The sequence below is a fragment of the Mytilus edulis genome, chromosome 10 (genome assembly GCF_963676685.1).
Source record: "Mytilus edulis chromosome 10, xbMytEdul2.2, whole genome shotgun sequence".
In the NCBI taxonomy this organism is placed as follows: Eukaryota; Metazoa; Mollusca; class Bivalvia; order Mytilida; family Mytilidae; genus Mytilus; species Mytilus edulis.
Window position 1 is genome coordinate 66,197,732 of NC_092353.1, and position 24,861 is coordinate 66,222,592.

Here is a 24,861-nt window from a genome sequence, read left to right on the forward strand (position 1 = left end):
TACACATCTCCTTGATTGAAATTAAGTGATTTGCTGTTCCGATATATTTAAAATGATTTGTGTTATCCGCGATCTTTTTGACTATTTCATTTATCTTTTGGTGTTTTCACCTTTTAGATCAAATTTTTTACATATGCATGGGTTTTCGACACTATTTCTCAAGTGCAAGAATAAAGTATATGTGCACATATATATACAATGTAAGCCAAGCGTCGTCACAAATTTATTAATTAGCATTTTCCCCATGGAATTTCATGGAAGTCGCAGTAGAAACTGAGAAATATATTTTTATCACTTCTGGAAAAACCTTTCCCTTTTCCAGACTTATACAGTAGTCTAGTTACCTCTCCGACATCTTCACCGTACAGCTTAGGTTTTTCTTCAGTCAAATTTATCACCCCGGAACATGTTTTATACTGATTTGAATAAGATCCATATGAATGACAATATGGACGACAAATCCGACCATGTGAGTCGTAAGCAGATATATAAGAAATGCTAGAATTAAGTTTCGGATTTTTAACAGCAACGAAAGCAACATATTCGGATACAGGGAGTCTGGAATCAACTATAGTGTAATCTAAGTACTTTCCATTGTATGACATACCATCAACCTGAACATATACTTTGTCTGCCCCTGACCCAGACGTAAAACTATGAGAATATGATGCTTGCTGCTCTTCATCTGTATAGTTCATATATTTGTTATATGAATATACATCAACTCCATCTACAATATGTTTATTCCTTATCACTTTTGTGCCAAAGAGTAAGCCAGATGGACGTCTATGAATGATTTTAACCGGTATAAATACCCAACGCTTAATATCAGGCTCGCCATCCAGTAAAAAGGAGTTTTGCATAGAAGAGTCCATGTCTGTTATGTGAGTTGTTTGTTTTTTCTGAATGTATCTCTTTGAACTCATCGATCTTTTCGTTCGTCCAATTTTACTGACTTTGGTTAACTCTATGAAAGGTTCGTAGACAAGCCAATCACCTGTTGACCTTCTTTTACGTGAGGTTTTGTTTCTTGAGGAGTCATTAATTGTAGTTGAAAATTTTTTTGTAATCCCTAGATTATTGTTAGAACGACGCGTTGGTATCCCTGGTGCGCCTGGTGGTCCTGGTTTTCCTGGATCCCTTGGTGGAGTCCGTCTGGTTGTAGCAGAACAGAGTCCTCTGAACCAATCTCCGCATTTAAGATAGGGATATTTGTTTCTACATTGACGACATGTTCTTGGACTTTTCGCATATCTACAGAAAAAAACTTACAATGACACAAATGTTTTGCGACAAACAATAATCTTATGTCAGTTTTTATTTAAATAAATTTCCTTATCAAACATTGATTAAAGTTAGAAAAAAATCAATCTTTTTATTTCACGTTCCGAGCAAAATAAATTTAATTGTAATCATTCTAACAAAACGTGCTCAAATTTCGCTTATTCAAAATACATGTGGCTATACATGCACATTTTGTATAATTGTATGGAAACATGGAAACTCAGCATTACCTATTCTTAAGCAATTTCACTCATTTTGACCAAATTTATAAATAATGATTAGTTGACATAAAAGCATTTAAATTGACTTCTAAAAACAAACAAATGCGCAAGATATGAAAGCCGCAAACAAAGATATATTTTTAAATAATATAGAATTAAAAGTATTAATATCATTAACTTTCGAACTGATGCATAATTAACGGTGGTCTCAACTGATCATCCTTACTGAATGGTTCAAAATTACTAAAATGCATTTTTATTAGTGTATGAGGATCATTCATCATAAATTTGTCAATGAGACAACGCTCCATCAAAGTGTAAATGTATAAAGAAATTAATGATAGATTAAAGTACGGCCTTCAACACGGAGTCTTAGCTCACATCGATCAGCACGCTATAAATGGCCCCACAATAACTACTTAAAAACAATTCAAATAGAAAAGCAACCGGTCTAATCTATATAAAAGAGAAACAAACCATAAAACGACAACCACTGAACAAAAGGACCCCGACAGGTACAAAATAGCTCATATCAACTTTTGCTTAAAATGCTAAGATGCCCTCACTGCATATTAAAAATTAAGATCAATGTCATTTAAAACTTTGAACATAGTTTATAAATTAACACCTGTCATTTTACATAATTTATATCAAAAGTAAAATATTGTAAGTATTCTTGAAGCTATAGTTATATACATGATATTCCACATGTTAAATCAACATACTATATTTTTCAGGACTGAAATAGTGTTTTACACCTTTGAAGAACCTTAAACAGTCCTGAAATGGATCGAAATGTCGCTGTTCTGCATTTAGTTAAGCTTTTCGGGAACATATTTTTAGTAAACTCGTTTCACATTTAAATTTAAACTAGTATGCGTATTTTATTGCATTATGCCTTTAAATTTTGGAGGTGTGCTCTAATTTCACTGAACTTTTTGTTGTGCTTAACTTAAACTTTTTGATGTGTAGTTTGGTAATGCTATGTATATATTTCATTATGCCTGTGCTAAAACAATGCATTGTGATACCACATCTTATGTCTACTCCTTATATACCATTGGCATACTCGCTGTTCTAAAGTTATTTATATTCGATCAAAATCATATGCTGTAAATGTACTGTTATATGTAAACAAAATCAAGATTAAACTTTCGTATAAGCATTAGCACTCCACCAGGGTATTTACACCTTGTATGAAGCATGCAAAACACACGAAATTGTCATTGATAGCGCACACAGAAGCAGTGATATATAACGATATATAATGAAAGCCCATCTGTTTGTCAAATCTTTGTATTTGTAAAAGATTAGATTTCAATGAAAAATCTTTCGATATTAAATATTTTATGATATCGATAGATAACCATTTTATTTTTTTTACTTATTGAGATGTTTCATATCCTGTATCGATATATTAATTTGCTATAACTTTTGAAAAATTACATACCTGTAATATTGATCTGTGTAATCATTACTATACCCCTCAATATTCCTCTTCCCAGTTTCAAGGTTGTCCATAATTCGGTTCGGTGCCTGGGATGGTGGAGCACGACTATCAAATGGATAGTCCTTCTCAGGATCGACAGTTTGTCTTTCTCGAAATCGCTCCCAAACATAGTCTATAAAACAGTGATGCAGAAAGAATACTGGGTCTGATGGAGCGGTATTTACACCAAGCATTGAACCACCAACCCAAACGTGCACACTGTGAAAGAAAGAACATGTTACATCCTGGTACCTTTGATAACTATTTACAAAAAGTTACAATTCAAGACTTGTTTGTTTTTTTAAAGGGGGAGAGGACTTATTTCCTGATTCTTTAATTATTTAGATATTTTTTTGACTATTTATCAAATTACTTACTTTGTCAATTATACTCTATTCTAATATGACGTGCTTCTTTCGCTTTTTGAATAAATCCATGCTCTAAATTCAATAAAATGTGTTTGCACATGCGTATATTGACAATTGCAGAATAATGAATTTTATCAAATTGGCTTGCTTTTAACATATTTCATTAACTTAAAACAATTCCAAACTCGTAAATGATGCACATGTTGTTACTACTTCATTTATTATGACTGTAATGTATTTCAATTCGAAATTGACATATTTGACATAAAAACGACAACCGTTCCTGTTGTCTGTTCAAAACTCCGCCTTCTAAATTATCACATTGCCAGTCGTTCCTTTGTTTACAAACAGAAAAGGGAGGTTTTTATGGAGCCTACAAAGACGCTCTACCCTTAGACACACCGGACATAGAAATTAAATTGATTGCTCTTATCAGAATCGAAATAAATGTTGCAAGCTATACTATATTATAGTTTTAACATGGTTAGGCATTACTGTAAACCAACTAATTTTCGCGAGCGATTTATTTAATTAGAAAACTATCGCAAATATAAATCTACGCGAACATTTTCATTTGACTATATCAAAGAATCGCGAAAATAAATTGCTGCGAAATGGCTCATCATCGCTCGGCCAAATATAATCACGATTATAATGCCTTATCATGCTTAAACTACAATAAATGATAGCTTGCATCAATCATTTTTTAATTCGGTATATTTCAGCATCCCTTTAAGCACTCTTTTCTTAATTTCTTCTAATGGTAATTATAGGTAAATTTACGTCCTGTTTGCTTTTTAGCATATTTTTTTAGGATCAATATGTAATACAAATGAAAATGTGTGTCTACAGTACTTTTTATTTTGTATTTCACATGTCATGTTAAAATGCTTTGCATGTGTAACACACAAAATTAACCACGCAACAATGTCAATATTCAGTGAATGTCACTTTCAGTTCAAAATTCTGAAGCGTAGGACATATCATACAACTTTGGTCTTGAATTGGACAATGTTTCTATTCAGTTATTCTTGTTACCATTGAAATCAGTTGTTGTGTTTAAAAAATAGTTTTTGACTTTGTATTATTGTTGATATTGTACATTATTTTCGGCGTACCTGTCATCGGCTAATTGTGTGATTTATTTAAAATATTACTACAAGTAGAACAGTTATTGTCTTTATCCTGCAAATAATTGTGTATATTGATTTTGTTTTAAAAGAGAGATATTGATTAAAATTCTTTTCGATTCAAACAAATTAATTCTTGTTAATTTTACCTTTGATTGCCGCGTATAATAATATAGTAAACAAAAATAACACGATAGACCATTTTCATATTACCAATTTTTCACTCCGGATTTTAAATTTTTTGACAGGCAACTGTTCTCCAGGGTTGGGCATCCTGTTACCCAGACAAGCAAGAGCAACGCAAATAAGTAAATTTAAGAATTTAAACGGTACAATTTTTAGGTACACATTAATGTGTAATACTTTCTATAAAATTGAGAATGGAAATGGGGAATGTGTCAAAGGGACAACAACCCGACCAAATAAAAAACAACAGCAGAGGGTCACCAACAGGTCTTCAATGTAGCGAGAAATTCCCGCACCCGGAGGCGTCCTTCAGCTGGCCCCTAAAATATATACTAGTCCAGTGATAATGAACGCCATACTAATTTCCAAATTGTACACAAGAAACTAAAATTAAATTAATACAAGACTAACAAAGGCCAGAGGCTCCTGACTTGGGACAGGCGCAAAAATGCGGCGGGGTTAAACATGTTTGTGAGATCTCAACCCTCCCCCTATACCTCTAACCAATGTAGAAAAGTAAACGCATAACAATACGCACATTAAAATTCAGTTCAAGAGAAGTCCGAGTCTGATGTCAGAAGATGTAACCAAAGAAAATAAACAAAATGACAATAATACATAAATAACTACAGACTACTAGCAGTTAACTGACATGCCAGCTCCAGACTTCAATTAAACTGACTGAAAGATTATGATTTCATCATATGAACATCAGGCACAATCCTTCTCGTTAGGGGTTTAGTATCATACCATCATAACATATATGAGAAGAACATAACCCGTGTCATGCCAACAACTGTTTTTAGAATAAATGTGTTTAGTTCCGATGCAAAGATGACTTAATCATCAGAAAGAAGTAAACCTTTCCCCTAAATTGCACTGTTAATCTATTTGTTCTTACTTATTTTGGTTTCTCGTAATTGACCGAGTACCAGGATGTCTTACAACAGAGTATGCAACTGTCGAAAAAATATAGAACCCATAGTCAAATATCGGAAATATCAAAATTAACTATTAGTCACTGACTGGTACACCGAAAAGAATCTCGCATGGTCGACAATTATACATTGTTCAAAGCTCACGATTATCAATTACTGTAAAAGTCGAAATTTTCGTAGAGGATTTAATTTCGTTCATTTCGTGGAAAGAATATATCCATGAAATTAAAACCTCCACGAAAATTTAACCTACATCTGAAAATTAATGTTTCTGCAATTACATTACAAGTAGCTCAGCAGTAAAACAAATTAACAAAACATTACCCGATTAAAGACAAAAGGGTATGATTTGTCCTACGCTTCAGAATGTCACATTAAACGTGACAATCACTGATTATTGACATTCTTGCATATTTGGTTTTGTGTTTTACACACTCAATACATTTATGACAATGATGATTATAAGGGCGACAGTAGTATACTACTGTTCAAAAGTTATAAATTGATTGAGAGAAAACAAATCCGGTGGGTACAAACTAAAACCGAAGGAAACACATCAACCATGAGAAGAAAAACAATGAATATGACATATATAATATCAAAGAAAAAGAACGAAAGACAAAACATTTTTATTTCATATTGCTCTTAAGAAATGCTCAGAAACAAACAGAACGCCAATTAATCTATTGTTCACATTTGGTCAAGTAATACCCATTATAATGAGACTGCAATATTCATTCTGAGGATACAAAAGTTTATACCACACCCGTCAACATTATTACTCAAATCTTAACTATCATAGGTAGATGGTACGTTAGTATGTCCTGGAACATAGGGATAATGATGGCCTTTTTACAATATTCGTCACTTTCTCACATTTTCATTATCTTATTCAGAAAATACACTTAAATGCGGCCAAGCTTAGCATCGAAATATATAATTCAACTGTCTCCTCTCAGTTGGTTCTGTATTAAGAGATATACCATTTTACTTTGATGGGAGGGAGACTTTGGTGAAACAGTTTGTTTTTCTTTTTTTTAAGTTGTAATCTCTGTCCTGTCTTTTTTTATTTTTCAGTCTTTTTGGTCCTGCCTTTTCAGTTTTTATTAGTTTGTCCGGATTTTTTTTTACATAAATCGTCATCCAGCCTTTTTACCAAGTTGCTCGCCCTGCTTTTTTCATATCTTTCGTTTTAGGTATTCGACTAATTCAGTTTACTTAGTTTTGAGAAAAAATCCCGAAATTCTATGTAAACTCAGAACATATTACCAACTATACTTTGTTTAGAGAAACATGGAGATGGCAAACCATGGCACAGTGGAAGGAAATGTACTTTATAAACTCCTGCAATGTACTTAATGGTTTTCATACTTAACTGTAAACTTTTGCTATTCTCGGTTTAAAAACGAACGTTAATTATATATTGTAAATATTTAAATAGTTACATAGAAAACAAACAGTTTTTAAAAGCGTGTTTATTCATTAAATAAAGAGGTGGGTCCCTTCTAGTACATGCATTCAGTCATTCGTATTAATAATTCCTTAATATTTCGTTTATCAGTTTATCTTACATGTATGATTTTGTATTTTATTTTAAATACGCATGCATACTACACGTCACTTTGACGGATAGTTCAACAATGTTATGCAAATCAATTTTCTTACGGTAATAAATTAAAAGATAAGTTTTCAGCCAATAAAATCGAAAATAGTACATTTATATTGTTCCTTATAAACTACGATATTTATATTAATTTATTTTTTTAGTTCCACACATACAAAATAAAAATCTTCGCCGATGTCACATTTCAATCCTTTTTACACCAACATGCCTTCACTGAATTCATCTGAATTTCGTGATGACCATGAGACTACATTGCATACTACGTCTTATCATCCGTATAAAAGCGGCATATGTATTTTATTTTATCCTTATATTTTTCATAATGCAGTACATTATTTACAAGATAATAATGTTGCAGCAGTATAATATTTCGACACAACAATTTAAAATTCACAAAACATTTATTTAATTCTTTTGACCAAAGATTTGTAAACCTTACATTGTCAAATCCTTGTTTTTGACGTTTATAATAACATAGTGCATTCCATAGTCAGTCACATGTGTCAATAGACAACTTTCGAGTTCGATGCATTTCCGTCATAAACTCTGGTTTTACTGAACGTCATTCTTGCGTTTAGGGGCATCGTCACTTCCGTTCCAATCTTGAGCTAGTGGTTGGAAAATTATGATGCTATACTGCACGCATAATTCGGCAAATTAAATTCTCAAAATTGACAATCAGCACTCCTGTAGGTGTAACACCACTAATTCAGGCCCGGTCAGAAAGCACATACCAGAAAGTAGTATATATTTACCACAAAATAGTTCCTACGCATGAGTGTAACTTTCAAAATATGTAGAATATTTAGGTGTTTTTGGTATCAAATGAAAGCTGAAGGACTCGTGATCATTGTAAAACACTTTTGGACTTTTGATTTTAAATATTAAAAAAAATGCACCAAATTTAAAAAAGAGGGTACATTTTGTCTGTTTGTCAGATCTGAAGTACCTGTTTTGTACATCCAAAGTTCCGGGAACCAGTTCTTTCTTATATGCAATTAAAGGTATGTTGATTTTTTCAGTACAAGACACCATAAAGTGTTGCTTTGAAATGCAATGATTGCCACTTTATTTGAACTTAAAACAAAAGAGGTGTGCCTACTTGAAACGGAGGAATTTAACATAGAAAGCAATGGGACCATGAATTAGTGGTGTACTTCCTATTACAGAGAATCATCAGAAATCCAATTTTTAGAAGTTGTACCTATTCCAATGAAAATAAGTCAAATTTGATTTTAGTAATCATGTTTAATCATCTTTTTTTTGTGAAACATCCTGTTTATAGGAAATTTAAGCTCTTGAATTGGCATACACAAGTATTTTAGCCTTTTATGGTCATATAACATGCATGCAGTTAAGACTCGACTCCAAGTTCTTATTTTTGCATTTTTTTGTGATTGAAATCAATAAAACATGTATTTTATGACTTGTATATGGTACAAAATAGCTCTTGGTCAAAATAATCTTATGATTTTTCAAGTTTTTTGTGTTTCATATGGTAGCCTTTTACAATCTAGGCAAATGGTATACACTAATATAAGAATTCTAAAAGCTCACTGTACATGCAATTTTGAACCAGTTTAGCAACTTATCTAGCTGAGAGATATATAAATTGCTCTTAATAATCTATGTTTTACCACAGAATTATGGTTTATACAAAAAAAGCACTTTTCCAATTTAAAGAAAAAAGGGGGGACAATTTTCTCATTTATGTCTTAAGTTTGGACTAATATATTTTTATTTGATGAAGAACCTCTGATTAAAATATGACTATTGGTAAGCACATAGCTTTCCTAATAGAAATTAATAAATAAAACAATGATATTGAGAATAAAAAATGTATATTGGCCATTGGTAATACCCATATGCAGTTTTCTTTGAATAACCCATATGTTACTACCAGTCAAATTTGAGCTTAAAATTAGTAAAATAGTATTTGACCTAAAGCTTTATATGTTTTTTATTGCTTGAAATAGATCATAGAATGAAATAAAGTAATGCTCAAGTCAATATAGCAAGTTTGGTTCTGTTATAGGTGTAACACCACTAATTCAGGCCCGGCCAGAAAGCACATACCAGAAAGTAGTACATATTTAACACAAAATAGTTCCTACGCATGAGTGTAACTTTCAAAATATGTAGAATATTTAGGTATTTTTGGTATCAAATGAAAGCTGAAAGTCTGGTGATCACTGTAAAACACTTTTGGACTTTTGATTTTGAATATTAAAAAAAAATGCACCAAATTTAAAAAAGAGGGTACATTTTGTCTGTTTGTCAGATCTGAAGTACCTGTTTTGGTACTTCCAAAGTTCCGGGAACCAGTTCTTTCTTATATGCAATTAAAGGTATGTTGATTTTTTCAGTACAAGACACCATAAAGTGTTGCTTTGAAATGAAATGATTGCCACTTTATTTGAATTTAAAACAAAAGAGGTGTGCCTACTTGAAACGGAGGAATTAAACATAGAAAACAATGGGACCATGAATTAGTGGTGTACTTCCTGTAATAAGGGAATTGTGAAAAGGTGCTTACAAAACAAATATTATTTCTAGTTTATCTTGCACAACGACGATCACTAAGATGCTTGATTAACCTTTATAGTACAGGGATACAGGCAATCCCCTCTATCGTGTAAATGACGTCATTAAGGCACGCATAATTGACGGTGACGGATGAAAGCTCGAAAGTGGTCTATTCACATGGACACTACGATTGTTGTTGGTTTTTTTTTTAATCTTTCGGCCAATGAAATGAGACGTTACAAGTTGTTTGTATATGATACACCAGAATGTTATCAATGAACTATCAAACGCTAAAGTTGACTGCATTTTAGTGTTATTAAAATTTGTATGATGGCCGTTTACTTTTTTTTGCAATTTGAAAAACCTAAGGCCACTTATGCTTTTCTGTCTTTTATCAAAGAGTGAATACAAAATTTCAAAAATTCTCGAAAAATCATTTACCCTTGTATTTAAAATTATTTCATATTTTTCCACACCTCATTCATTAGCTTGGGAAAATATGTTCAGTCGATACTGCATTGTTTTTTTGTTATATCACACTCTTAAGTGTACACAAAAGAGCAACCTGAATTTCGAAAATTAAATACTACCGTGCAATCACAACATTGAAACCCATGACTCCTATGATGCATATACTGAATTCAATGATTGCATTGATGTTATTTTCTCAATTGTTGTTAAATTTGAAGAAATAGATACTGATCTGATAGATAATATCATTGTTAATTCAAAAGCTGCCTCAAAATGTTTTTTTGTTATTGGTAGAAAAGGTCATTAGAAATGTTGATAATTCTTTTACTGTGTTTATCCAGTAGCCTTTTTGGTAGCACAATAGCAATGGCTAACACAGTTTACCATATTGCAGTTAGATTTTTTTCTCGAACTAACTGATCAACTTGTACACTATTTTATCAGATTGCTCAAGTGAAAGGTTGTTAAGATAAAGTGAGTGCTGTAAAATAAAACATAATACTTACCATCCAGCGTCAGGTAGTTGAAGACTTTGTCATGAATTTCAAACAAAATGATGACTTACCATAGTATGAGTCACTGATTTAGAAGGTTTATATTGGACTAAAAATGTCATTAGAAAGGGTGATAACACACAAATATTACTGGATAAGCAATGTGAAAAGAAGAAGGTTAGGAAGCAATGGTTCAATAGTTAATGTGCTGAATTATGTAAATTGTATAATAGAGCAAACAGTTATAACTTGAGAAATAAAACTGCTAAAGGCAAGTTAAATTTAACAATCTGTAGTAAAGAGTACAACAAACTTTTTGTAATCAACATATATTGTATAATGAGAATTTCTTTTAGAAGTTAAGAAATCTTAGACGAAAGGATTTTCAATCAAACTGGTTCTTACTGAATAGAGCATGTAACATTCAGACTAAATAGAATATTATCAATAAAGTGTCATTGAAATTGAACTCTGCGCAAGATAAAAATGATGATACTTCTGAAAATATTGATGTTGACAATATTACAAGTTTAAATAATGAAGTGAATATAGCTATCTCAGAAAATGAGGTGAGTGTGACTAATTTAATTAAAGGATTGAAAAAAAAATCCTGAAGAAATGATTTGATTGTAAATGAATTTTTAAAGTATTATGCTGATAAAATGTTACCATTTTTAATTGCTTTGTTTAATATTGTTTTGAATCTGATTATATACCAGACTCTAGGTCTGAAGATATTATTTTACCAATATATGTATTCGATGTATAATAATGAATGTAACAATATATCTCCCACGTAAATTCACATTCACCGAATCCTATTTGTAAACGCTATGCCGATTTTTTTAAAAATTGCAGCCTACAGATTTTTTTGTTCTCGTTCAGATGCATACTACAAAGAATGTATGTACAGCAACTTGGAGAAATCTATAAAATTATAATAAAATAAAATTCCGCAAAAGTCTGTAAATGCTTTTGGCGCATTTAAGTCATTTCAAAACATGAAGCCAAACAAATGTAACGCTAATGCAGAAGGGTTTTCCGTTACGTAAACAATCGAAATTCTAATTGAATTGCTTTAAAATGACTTTTTGGGGTAGGATTTGTTTAATTTTCTAATCATAGCACTATTCCCATATTAACTGATTTTAGCGAGTCAACATGGCTGCTCCTTAGTAACCAAATGTCAACTTTGGGTATGACGATTGCTAAAAGATTTAAGTAAATTACATATCTTGGGTTTGAAAATAAAAAAGAATTAAACATATGTTTCCTAGCGGTTATTTTCGATATAAATGATGCAAAAAATAAAATCACTAAATACTGAACTCAGAGGAAAATCAAATTTGAAAGTCCCTAATCATATGGCAAAATCAAATGACAAAACACATCAAAAACGAATGGACAGCATCTGTCATATTCCTGACTTGGTACAGGCATTTTAAAATGTAGAAAATGGCTGGTTAAACCTGGTTTTATAGCGCTGAACCTATCACTTTGTACGACATTCTCATCAAATTCCGTTATATTTACAATGATGCGTGACCTAAACAAACATAATAAATAAAATATTCAAAATATGGGTACAGCTGTCATCATCATGTTACAATTTTAAACAGAACACAAAAAGCATCTATCAAATTAAAAACACATTCATTGCTTCGCGTGTCTGACGTCAGAAAATTTATACGTCACATATTTTTTGTCGTTCAATGTTGATACAAACAATTTTAAAATTTTACATCGGCACTGTTAGCATACAGGGTTAAAAAATCAAGAGTATGTAAGAATTAATTTCAGAAATAGACCGAGATTTAAAATGGTCCAAAAATTCTATAGAATTTATAGGAATCAACCAAAAGTTCTTTCCACTTTCATTGGTTTGTGGTTCAACGCGTTTTCTAATTTATAATAGAAATATAACATAATGACATATTATAGAAAATTAACATATTGACAGGATCTTTTTATACAGATCACGTTATCAGAATCAAAGAAACACAAAAAGAGTCGCATATACAAAACACACCAGCAAAAATGAAAGATAATACAATCACATTGACGGGATATATAAGTACCGAACAACGTTAAATGGATATCACATAAAACAATCCAACGGTAAAAGTAATATTAATAATAGATCAAAGACAAATGAAAGAACAATATAACACGTTGTTAAGATGATAAACCACGTTAGTACGCAAAATCTATACATCAAGACCATCATGTATTATTTGTGAAGTTGATACGGAGTATTTATCAACAAGGTCTTGGTATCTTCCGATGAACTTTTTAAAGAAAAAATGACGAGACGTTCTTTGACATACCCCTGGTTCGTCAACTTTCTGCTCAGATACTGATGACGTTTTACAAAACCTAAGTAGGAGATGTAAGCTCTTGAATATCGAGTAAGTTGGGAAATGTGCATCCCATATGCAGGCGAAGTTGGTATTTTGCTACTAAGGTGGGGGAAATTTTTTATATTTTCAAAATTAGAATCGTCTCGTTTGTCATAGATTCTGGTACTGAGATGACTGTGTAAGTCAAATTCGAGATATAAGTCTAAAAATGAAGCGGGTGAAGCCGTGTCTGTTGTTTCTTTGATTTCCAAGTTCTAGGGGATATATAAATGGAACCCAATCAGAAAATTTTGGATTGTTTATGGAAAGAACATCATCAACATATCTGAAAGTGAAATTAAATAATCTGGCTTCTTTGATCCTCTTGTTTTTGACAAGTGTCTGAAGGATAGATTAACACCTATTTCTATGAGTTAACCGATTTACTTTTTAACTAGAAAGTAAGAAACGGATGATGTGGCATTAATAATGTTGATAGTAACATGAACGATTGATTAATGTTCATTTACTTAGAGGTCGAAGAAAGAGGGCAACACAATTGAAACACGTAATTTTTGACATAAAGGAAATTATAAAACAAATATATTATTTATGTATTACAAGCTTTCTATTGTGGCATTCTGGGATAAAACAAAAAGTATCCATGCATTAGCTCAAAGTCTTATATTCAGTATAGTTATACTTCTCTGTTATTCAATATAACGTGCGCGATTCTCGGCAGAATGTAATTGTCTTCATGAGAAGGCTTCTGCTGCTGACAGTTTACGCTTCAAGTGTTTTACTCCCGTTACTTAAAATAGACGAATGTTTTGGTCTATGTTGTTCTAGAAACAAAACTCATTAATTAATTATTTTTAAATTGATATCGATTTGATTATAAGCCTTCTTTTGGGATGTAATGATGTAATAAAATTGAGAATGGCAGGTTTCAAAGAGACAACCACCCGACCATAGAACAGCAACAGAAGGTCAACAATAGGTCTTCAATGTAGTGAGAAACTCCCGCACCCAGAGGCGTCCTTCAGCTGGCCCCTAAACAAATAAGTTTTCTCATACGTACGCATTGTGGTAGTTTTCAAGACCATATCTGCCATTTGCTGCCCAAGGTGACAATATATCAATATTTCTTCTTTTGGATAGTACATCTCTTATACCCCTTGGTGGAATCATTGAACCAGATGCTCCACCATTTCTTTCTAAATATGCTCCGTTACGCTGACGCCAAAGTCTAAATGGTCCACTTGAAACCACACCTTGGTGATCGCCCATGAAATTATCACCCCAAAAATTTGATTCTCTTGGGTCACGCAAGTTATAATCCAATCTACTATCAAAGTATGGCAAGGTAACTCGATTATCAATTTCCTGTAGAGCAGCTTCAAATCTGAAAAATTAAGTACACATTTAGTGATAACTTGTCAGAAATCTTTATCGTCTTTCAAAAGGAGATACAAAAACTGCATCCCCACCTTAGAATAAACTTGTCGTTATGTTGTGAACATCATAGCTTTATTTCGCTAAATGTTATCGTTTGTATGTGTGTATGTCATCTTTCGGTATTGGGAGTTGATATTGTCTTAGTGCCTTTGCTTAATCCTTATTTTAATGAGGCAAACAAGTTCACATAATGCAATTCAAATATGGTGTGAACGGTCAAAGACAACCGACGTCGCTAAATACTTTAAGCATTACAAATTCCATGTTTGATTCATTGATTGCTGTCTGTCCTACGAAAAGGATAATATATCTTATGTTTATTGAGGACAAGAACACATAAACATAGTTCTGCAGGGTGGGACGACTAGGATGTGTGAGAACAAATCTCAACTTTATTTCCCTTAGGAGACCTTTTTAGAGGCAGAACAATGTCTTTCAACAGGCACTGTATGGACCACTGACGTAACGTTCTGTAACGTACATGGCAGTATTTACATTATCGAACAGGTAGTATTATCATTACCGAACAAGTACGATGAAAACAAATAATAAGTAGGCGGATAGCAGGGTAAAACTTTCGTCAGAAACACTAGAATTGATTAAAGGTAATGATTACAGATATTTGCAAAGTTAAGGGAGGAGAAAGACTAGATTGCGAGGGGAAAGATGGCCATTGCTTACCTAGAGCATTTTTACTTGTAGACCTACAATCATGTTCGAGTACATTTGCTTTTAAGCAATAAATGCATATGATTAATACAATGAAACGTATTTCATATACTCATTTACTTACATTTTGAGGTATTCCCGATGCCATGATGGAAAGTTTGGTCCAGAATGCGCCGACCCAAGAGCACTTCCATCGTGCGCACTAGCTAAAGCATCATATCTGTTGGTAGATCCGATCTATTCAATTGATAATAGAGCTTTTTTACATATGGATCAACAGATTGTATAAGGTTTTGGAATCGAACAATTCCTTTAATCAAAATAAATTTATTCAAATATTAGATGCATGAAGTCGTTGTTTAATTGCGTGTTCAAATCCAGTCAAAGTCACAACAAAGAGAGAATACTAATCAATACCTTCAAGATTAGGTAAAAACCTATTTATACGAGTTTAACAATTTGCAATCTATTTTTCTATTGACTTGAGTGTCACTAATAATTGAAGTGATTCTCCTTATGCATTTTGGGATTTTTAGCGAATTTGACACTTGTAAGCTGTGACCGCACGGCTTTTGATATAACTGTCGCACGAAATGCAATATGTAGATACCCTCTCTACCGATGTGATCTTATCCCTTTTTTGGATAGTGTAAGAAGCGGCTAGACATTTCTTTTTAATCCTGACTATCTGTATAGTGCTATCAATACCTCCAAGAATAGGTAAAAACCTATTTTTACGAGTTTAACAATTTGCAATCTATTTTTCTATTGACTTGAGTGTCACTAATAATTGAAGTGGTTCTCCTTATGCATTTTGGGATTTTTAGCGAATTTGACACTTGTAAGCTGTGACCGCACGGCTTTTGACATAACTGTCGCACGAAATGCAATATGTAGATACCCTATCTACCGATGTGATCTTATCCCTTTTTTGGATAGTGTAAGAAGCGGCTAGACATTTCTTTTTAATCCTGACTATCTGTATAGTGCTATCAAATGATAAAATACAATCATGTGTATTTCTTCGGAATTTTAGTCCATAATCTTCCTTCTATTATATGGAAGATTTTTTACTGACGCATATTCGATAAGACGAAACTTACAGTTAAAAGAAGGTAAAAAAAATTACTTTGATTACTAAAATTTGCTTTAAAACATGTATATATGAACTTTCTTTTCTATGAAAAAGAATCCGAAGCCTTATAGAATTCATTAGAAATGTACTGCTATTTAATTGTTGTTTTTCAAGTTCTCTAATTGGTCAAAGAGCTGTTTCGTATTCAGTTACTGTAACAATAAAACCTTTTGTTAGAACTTAGATAGCAATCGAACAGCACAAATACAAGAAAGACAAAAGGGAAAAACCCGTTGAAGATAGAAAGTATTAATTATTTAAATAAAACTATAACTACACCATATCAATAAATTTCACGTGTATGACAAGTTTAATCTAAAATAAAAACGCAAGGAATTTAAAATAAAATTAAATAAGCCTTGAATTTACCACTTAGTTTTTCACTTGATCCATGACACTGTATTTAAAGTTCGTCAACTTGTTTTGTCAAAATCACTTGACAACAAAGGAACACATTCTTGGTATACATACATTTGTATTTGTATCCATCAGCATTTTACAACTGATTTTTATAGTTCGTTCTTTGTTCTTATGCTGTTCTATTACTCAGCTGTAGGTTAGGGTATCCCGTTAATATGTTTATCCTCATTTTGTATATACTTATATAAAAAAATGAAGATGTGGGATAATTGCCAATGAGACAACTGTCCACAAGAAACCAAAATGACACAGACATTAACAACTATAGGTCACTGTACGGCCTTCAACAATGAGCAAAGCCCATACCGCATAGTCAGCTTTAAAAGGCCCCGATAAGACAATGTAAAACAATTTAAACGAGAAAACTAACGGCCTTATTTATAAAAAAAAACAAAAACAAAAGCAAATATGTAACACATAAACAAACGACAACCACTGAATTGTAAGCTCTTGACTTGGGACAGGCACATACACAAATAATGTGGCGGGGTTAAACATGTTAGCGGGAAATCAACCCTCCCCCAATCTGGGACAGTGGTATAACAGTACAACATAAGAACGAACTATAAAAATCAGTTGAAAAAGGCTTAACTCATCAGATGGACAACAATACAAGTGTACTTATACATCCCGACACAAAATGCCTGTAATTCACTGGTTGTCGTTTGTTTATGTGCTACATATTTGTTTTTCGTTCATTTTTTGCACATAAATTAGGACGTTATTTTTTTGTTTGAATTGTTTTACATTGTCATTCGGGGCCTTTTAAAGCTGAAAATGCAGTTTGGACTTTGCTCGTACGGTGACCTATAGTTTTTATTTCTGAGTCATTTGGTCTCTGGTAGAGAATTGTCTCATTTGCATTCATCAGTATAATATCTTTTTTTTTTATACGTACGTCAAATAGAATATCATTAAATTTTAAAACAAGTTTATCATCCCAAAATTCTTATCAAGAAAGAAATCGAGGTTTCGCAGAATTCCGCATAAATGACCACAGTCTGAAATGTTCTCCAAAGCGAGGAAACTACCTCTTTAAATGTAGAATGCATAATAAATTAAGATCTTATCTGTTTACGAAGTGAAGACGACTGTGTGTCACTTCCAAAGACCAACAAAGTTATAAACCTATTAATCTTCAGAACACGTGAAACTAATCGGCTATCATTTGAAACAGTCATGGAAACTGGGACATACTAGTAATCAGCTTATTTATTTTTTTTAGATTTTTTTTGTTTGTTTATATATGTCATCAATCAATTAAGGAACAGAATCACAGCCAAACAAATCCAATAAGAACGCAACTAGTCACAAGACACATTAAACACAACGACAAGACTTAAACGGTCAAGAAGGGGTTCGACGCATGAAAATATAATCAACACACTATAGATTAGCTGCGGAACCGTAGCTCTTAGGTCCTTATGTTATTTTTTGACTATTTGCGGACCATAGAGCTACGGATTTTTCCTATTTCAAAACGTTCGGAATTGCGACCCAGGTTCAGGTCGCACTTATTTCTCAAAAAAATATTGTTTATAATCCATGCAAAACTTGTCAATATATATAGTTCGTTTCGTTAGATATTTTTCTAGGATATGACGTACCTATTTATGTTTGAATATTCATTTCCTTAACACTATTATCTAATTATATCCATTTGTATACATTCTCCGCCTATTTTATTCGGCCATATTGAATCTCGTAGTGACGTCACGAGAATCAAGTAAAGATAACTCAAATATCCTCGATCTCCTATGTTGGAGGTGAGGAACGCCTATGAAAAACAAGAACAGATAACTCTTTTAGAAAAACACGTGTTGGTTTGTTTACTAATTTCTAAGCGAGAATCGAGGGTTTTCAAGACTTTACAACATTAAATCATTCGAAATATTTATATAGCTTGAAAGAATTATTATTTCCATTAGTATTTAACCTTAATTCAACGTACTTTCATTCAAAAAGTCATGAAAATAAAATTAAAGACAACGTAAACAAACCAACACGTGTTTTCCTGTAAGAGTTATCTTTTCTTGATTCTCGTGACGTCACTACGAGATTCAATATGGCCAAATAAAATAGGCGGAGAATGTATACAAATGGATATAATTATATAATAGTGTTAAGGAAATGAATATTCAAACATAAATAGGTACGTCATATCCTAGAAAAATATCTAACGAAACGAACTATATATATTGACAAGTTTTGCATGGATTATAAACAATATTTTTTTGAGAAATAAGTGCGACCTGAACCTGGGTCGCAATTCCGAACGTTTTGAAATAGGAAAAATCCGTAGCTCTATGGTCCGCAAATAGTCAAAAAATAACATAAGGACCTAAGAGCTACGGTTCCGCAGCTAACTATAGATATGCCTTTAAAGATATACATAATCTTACATAAAAGCGATTAAGCAATTGAATCATTAAAAGAGATATCTGCTTAAGATGAAAGAAAGTTTAAAAAAAGGTGCTTGCAAATAGCTCCGTGATATATGTCTAAAATACTCTTACTTTTTTATCTTTTAACTTTTGAACAGCTCGAATAAATCTTCTCCTTTGTGTATCTGTAAGTGTTCTGATTTCCCGTCTTACTCTTCTGACTGCTTGTCTTTTTGTTCGAATGTTGTGTTCTTGTCCTCTGACCTTACGACCAAGTGATCGTAACCAGTTTATTGTGTCAGGGTCAATCAGTCTTGGCGGTTGATAGCGTTCTAACCAGGTTTCTGCAAGATACTTATTTACACATGTGTATAAAATGAGGTCTGCTGGTATTTTGGTTATCGAACCCGCCTTTTCATTAAAACATTTACACAATATTTCTGGCATATCATTTTCTGTCATCATGCTGAACACAGAACTAACGAAAGGGATTAAGTACAAAAAGACTTCCATACCGAACCTGTAAATTATAAAACAACACACAACTATTATCATAACGAAGATAAGTTCAACTTTTTTTAATCAGATGTGGATACTTAAAAATTCCAAAGATCTTTTAGAGTACATACAATCTTACTCTCTTTCATCTTGTAATAGTATTAAAACATTTGACTTTTCTACTCTTTATACAAGTATTCCAAATTCCAAACTAAAAGACAAATTGACAGAGTTGGTATTGCTTTGCTTCATAAAAAAGAATGGAAGTATCTTGCATTTTGTCTCAGGGAGGGATAAATCCTACTTTGAAAAGGATCACTCTGATTCAAACAAAAAATTCTCTGCAACTGATATTATCAAGATGCTTGATTTCTTGATTGACAACATATTTGTTACGTTCGGAGGACGTGTTTATCAACAGACTGTCGACATTCCAATTGGAACAAATTGTGCCCCTCTTCTTGCTGAGTTGTTTCTAAATTATTATGAGGCTGACTTCATGCAGGAACTTCTTAGGAAGAAAAATAAGAAGTTAGCGATATCCTTTAACTCTACTTTCCGCTATATAGTTGATGTTCTTTCACTAAATAATTCAAAATTTGGTGACTATGTGGAACACATCAATCCCATCGAACTAGAGATAAAGGATACTACAGACACAGTTAAGTCGGCCTCATATCTTGATTAACAACAAAGAATTGACAATGAGGGTCGGTTGAAAACAAAACTTTACGACAAAAGAGATGATTTCAGCTTTTCCAATGGTGAACTTTCCATTTCTAAGTAGCAACATTCCAGCAGAACCTGCATACGGTGTATATATCTCCCAATTGATACGATATTCCAGTGCTTGCATTTCCTATTATGATTTTCTTGATAGAGGATTGCTGCTCACAAGGAAGCTATTAAACAAAGAGTTCCAATTGGTGTAGTTAAAATCATCCCTTCGTAAATTTTACGGACGCCATCACGAGTTGGTTGACCGTTATGGAATAACCGTTTCACAAATGATATCGGATATGTTCATTGCGTCGTAACTACAATCCCCTTCCCTTTTATGAATGTGACCTATCGAATTAGACTATTTACCGGATTCGTTATCAAATAAGCAACACGACGGGTGCCACATGTGGAGCAGGATCTGCTTACCCTTCCGGAGCACCTGAGATCATCCCTAGTTTTTGGTGGGGTTCGTGTTGTTTATTCTTTAGTTTTATATGTTGTGTCATGTGTACTATTGTTTGTCTGTTTGTCTTTTTCTTTTTTAGCCATGGCGTTGTCAGTTTATTTTCGATTTCGAGGGGTTTGACTGCCCCTTTGGTATCTTTCGTCCTTCTTTTATATATAAACTGCTGGTTAATTCCTTGAATGCCAACATCCTTTAATCTACCGACAATTTACCTGTAAAATGATGTTGGCGTTCTAGGAATAGGTGCAAGTAACTATCAAAGCAAAAGTGCATACTTTTCAAAACTATCATTCTAATTAAACATAGGTGAATTCCAGGTGGGTTAATCAAATGCATGTTGGTTAAGATGTAGAAAAAATCTTTTTTTTTTTGTTATTTCTGCTTATGATCTTTTAAAATAAAACTTTGAATATTGTTGCATCACTAAGTCAACATGTGCATATTGTCACGATTTCCAGTTTGTACAAATTCTACAAGAGAATCTTTAGACTTTGATGCTTCTTTTCAATATTTCTATAGTGTGTACTGTAATATCCTTCTATATTACTTGATAGAATATCTCAAGACTTGGTTTCCCGTGTTTCGATATCTATGTTTTATTTTGTTCAGTTGTTTAGGATATTTTTCTTGGTTAAAATATTACATCCGTTTTTATTGTAAGTGATTCATAATATATTTTTCAAGTGTTTGTTGTTTTGGCAACTCATCGGAATTCTTGTTACCCTATTTTGTGGATTTTGTGGAAATTTTGAAGAGTTGTGGAAAAAAGCACTACATATGTGATCTGCTAGCATTGTTGAATATTTTATACAAGCAATTTTCACATTAAACGACGGTCTATTACAAGTTTAAAGTTTAATTACTTGGTCAATTGAAAAGTTCATATAGATCATATTAACTTATATTTTTTTAAATTATATGCATTGAATAAATCTCTTATATATTTTATTAGTTTAAAATAATTGTATTCAACTAGATTTGTTTTTAATATTTCTGATGCTTCTTAGGTTAATAAACATTTCCATTTCCAAATTAATATAAATTATTTCATATCGGTTAAGAATAGGCTTATCGTATTGGATAAAAAGAGGCCACATGACAGTCAATAAGTTCCTTCGGTCATTATCAGAACAAAACGGACCGGAAAACTGGTCGTTAGCAGACTTTTACATGATAATGACCGGTTCAAAAATTAATGATAGTTTAAAGTTATAAAAAATGTTTATTATTTTTATTTTCATTTTAAGAAAAAGTCGTCTCATTTTCTCTACCTGTATGGTTACATCTTGATGATGTCCTTGAAAATTTGCTCAGTAACTTAATTTCAAAAACGTGGACTTTGCTGCATATGGATTAATTCTTTAACATTTTACCCCGAACTTTTCTTATCTGGCTGACTGATAATTTGGGTGTTCTCGAGATTTTTACGTCATGAAAAAAAGGAGACCATGCCTGAGGACGTAACATAGAAATAACTCATCGTTTTTGCAGATCATTTAAATGGAAGGAATGAATATGTCTTCATAAAAATCATTAGAGAAACAGATTCCACCCCAAACCATGCGCAATACGATACATGTAATGTAACCCGAATGAAAAGCACTGAACGAAATAGAACTCCACCTTTTCATTTATATTATTTGGTGGCGAAGTTTTAAATTTTCTTATCCAATGTGTAGTGATTTTCATTAGTGTTATATTACATATTACTGCACAGTCTCTGTTGCTACTCTGATCCTTGTATCTATAATGAGTTGATTTACCTTTGTCAACTCTTAAATGATTGAACTATACCAGTTTAAATAGCAGGGTTTTATTCATTTGGGATGTACAAGAACGCAGCTACTTCAGTTAACCTTATTTATTATTATTATTATTTAATCATTATTAAACTGCTATTAATTTGGGATCTTTAAACACGCAGCACTCAACCGTTTTCGAATTTGAAATATTATATCAGCTTAGATCGGTCAGCGCTGTTCATGGTGAATGCATTTCCACATAGTTCTTGTTGTAACATCTTAAATAGCTATATTACCTACGTATTTTTTTTAATTTAAGAATTGTACAAGCATTTTTGTGTTCGTTTAAATTGTTTTAATTGTACACATTGCAAGGTTATTTTGTTTAAATCAGAATAGATTGATATGATTAATTTTACATCACAATCATACTGATGAAGGATATCTGTTATTCGAAATATCCATTGATAATTACATTGAATGTTTTCTTTTATAATATTGGTGTTGTGTTGTACACTTTGTATGCGTTTATATATATATTATATATATAACATCCGCTGTTTAATCTGTTAGTCAAATGTGTTTTGCTTACTTTTTTGTTTTTTTTTAGGAAATATTGTTTATGCTGTATACATAATCCTTAACCTTTACCATGATTGCGGTATGCCATCTTTTCCGCAAAATTATTCTTTTTCTGTTCGATACTAAATTGATAATTTAGATTCTTTTTATTACATGTGGGATTCATTTTTTGGCAATTGGCATGGCAGTCAACAAGTTTCATGAACATCCGTTTAAAAAAAAAGTCCACTCACGTGTGATAAAGGAATACGAATATCCAAGTTTGCTTAGATCCAAGAAAAAACCAAAACTTTTTTCTGTAATAGTTCGACAATAAATATAACTTTAAAACTGTTTTCACTAAATACACAGTGGAAAGATGAAGTAAGAATAAAACATTAACGGCTTTTTGTTGCACAATACATAAATGATTATTTCAGGTTTTTTTTATTGAAAACATGTGTTACTCTTTATAAACTTACTAGGCATGTTAACTGAATAAATATTATCAAAAATGCATACAAATCTTGCAAATTTATTCGTCAAATAAATGCTTCTTAAGAAAGAATTTATCCTTTTATCATAGCGCATGTATTTAATTGTACATCGGAAATAACACTATACTGATAATCGTAAGAAAAGCAACAATTATGTCGATAATTAAGAAAAAAGAGATTCTATCCATAGTTATTAAATTTCTAAATTCTGTCAAAAAATACCGCATTTTTGTTTCTACAGGGACTTGGTCCGAGTATACAGTTATTTCGTAGTGCATTTCTTATAGACAATAAATGAAAATTAAAAAAATCCCACCTGCGCTTTCTCAATAATATTTTTACAGTGTGTTGTACTACTTTTGGGACAAATTATATCAAAATTATAGAAAACTTCATCAGCTCTAACTCAAAATATGGACAATTTTATGTTAAGGGGGATTTGAAATCTTTTGACAGCTTCCGAAGTGCTAATTTTTTACCTTTTTCAGCTGGACCCAATCACTTCTTTACATTAATATTTATGACCTAAATTTTTTTACAGTGTCATTTCACCCCCAACTTGCTATATGAGGCATAAAACATGGAGAAATAAATTTGGAAGGGGTATAACAAAAATTGGCAAGTAACACACTGTCCACACTAAGGACTATATTCGTGGACAACGAAAATCAAAGGACGATAACTGTGTACTCGGACCACTTACATTGTATTTTATATGAATACGAATAGGAAAGCTCAATATATCAATAAATGAACTCACCATAGATTCCAGGATTGAAGTTTTATATTGAAGAAAGAGGCGCGTTTCTTTTACAAAAGACTCAATTATCAGGCTCGAAATAAAATGTGTTAAATAGGCTAAATAAAGTACGAAGTTGAGCATTGAGGAACAAAAATTCTCTAATAGTTTTGCCAAATACAACTAAGGTAAACGATTTCTGAGGTAGAAAAGCCTAGTTATGTGTTCTAAAACATGAACATTAAGAGAGGAACTAAGAGTTCACACTTGATATTCATAACAGATCTGAAAAAAACTATTTTCTATCAAGCTATATTAGTTAAATAAGCACGGCCAACTTCACCTAAATTCTTTCACACTAGGGATATATTTTTTTGTACTATTATTTGTCTGTTTGTCTGCTTTTGTTTCAAGCCATGGTGTTGTCAGTTTATTTTCGATCTATGAGTTTCACTGACCCTCTGGTATCTTTAGTCCCTCTTCCCAATCATTACCGAAA

General features: G+C 32.2%; 1 protein-coding gene across 1 annotated transcript; it reads right to left on the minus strand.

Moving 5' to 3' along the window:
• Nucleotides 1-211: 211 nt before the first annotated feature.
• LOC139492268 (uncharacterized) lies at nucleotides 212-23,600 on the minus strand. The gene is made up of 6 exons (XM_071280483.1): nucleotides 23,381-23,600; nucleotides 19,269-19,656; nucleotides 15,322-15,434; nucleotides 14,152-14,475; nucleotides 2,956-3,213; nucleotides 212-1,254 (listed from the first exon to the last, which is right to left on the minus strand). Exons 2-6 carry the CDS (start codon nucleotides 19,647-19,649, stop codon nucleotides 231-233), a joined length of 2,100 nt encoding a protein of 699 aa, XP_071136584.1. The 5' UTR covers nucleotides 19,650-19,656; nucleotides 23,381-23,600; the 3' UTR covers nucleotides 212-230.
• Nucleotides 23,601-24,861: the final 1,261 nt, after the last annotated feature.

What these genes read in the sequence shown, in the direction of transcription:
- LOC139492268 (XM_071280483.1), bottom strand. Translation starts at nt 19,649, where the DNA reads ATGGAAGTCTTTTTGTACTTAATCCCTTTCGTTAGTTCTGTGTTCAGC. An exon ending in AAAAGTTAAAAGATAAAAAA is followed by an intron (nt 15,435 to 19,268) that starts GTAAGAGTATTT and finishes TCAATTGAATAG; the next exon opens with ATCGGATCTACCAACAGATA. An exon ending in CTTGAAAACTACCACAATGC is followed by an intron (nt 3,214 to 14,151) that starts GTACGTATGAGA and finishes TTTCTTTCACAG; the next exon opens with TGTGCACGTTTGGGTTGGTG.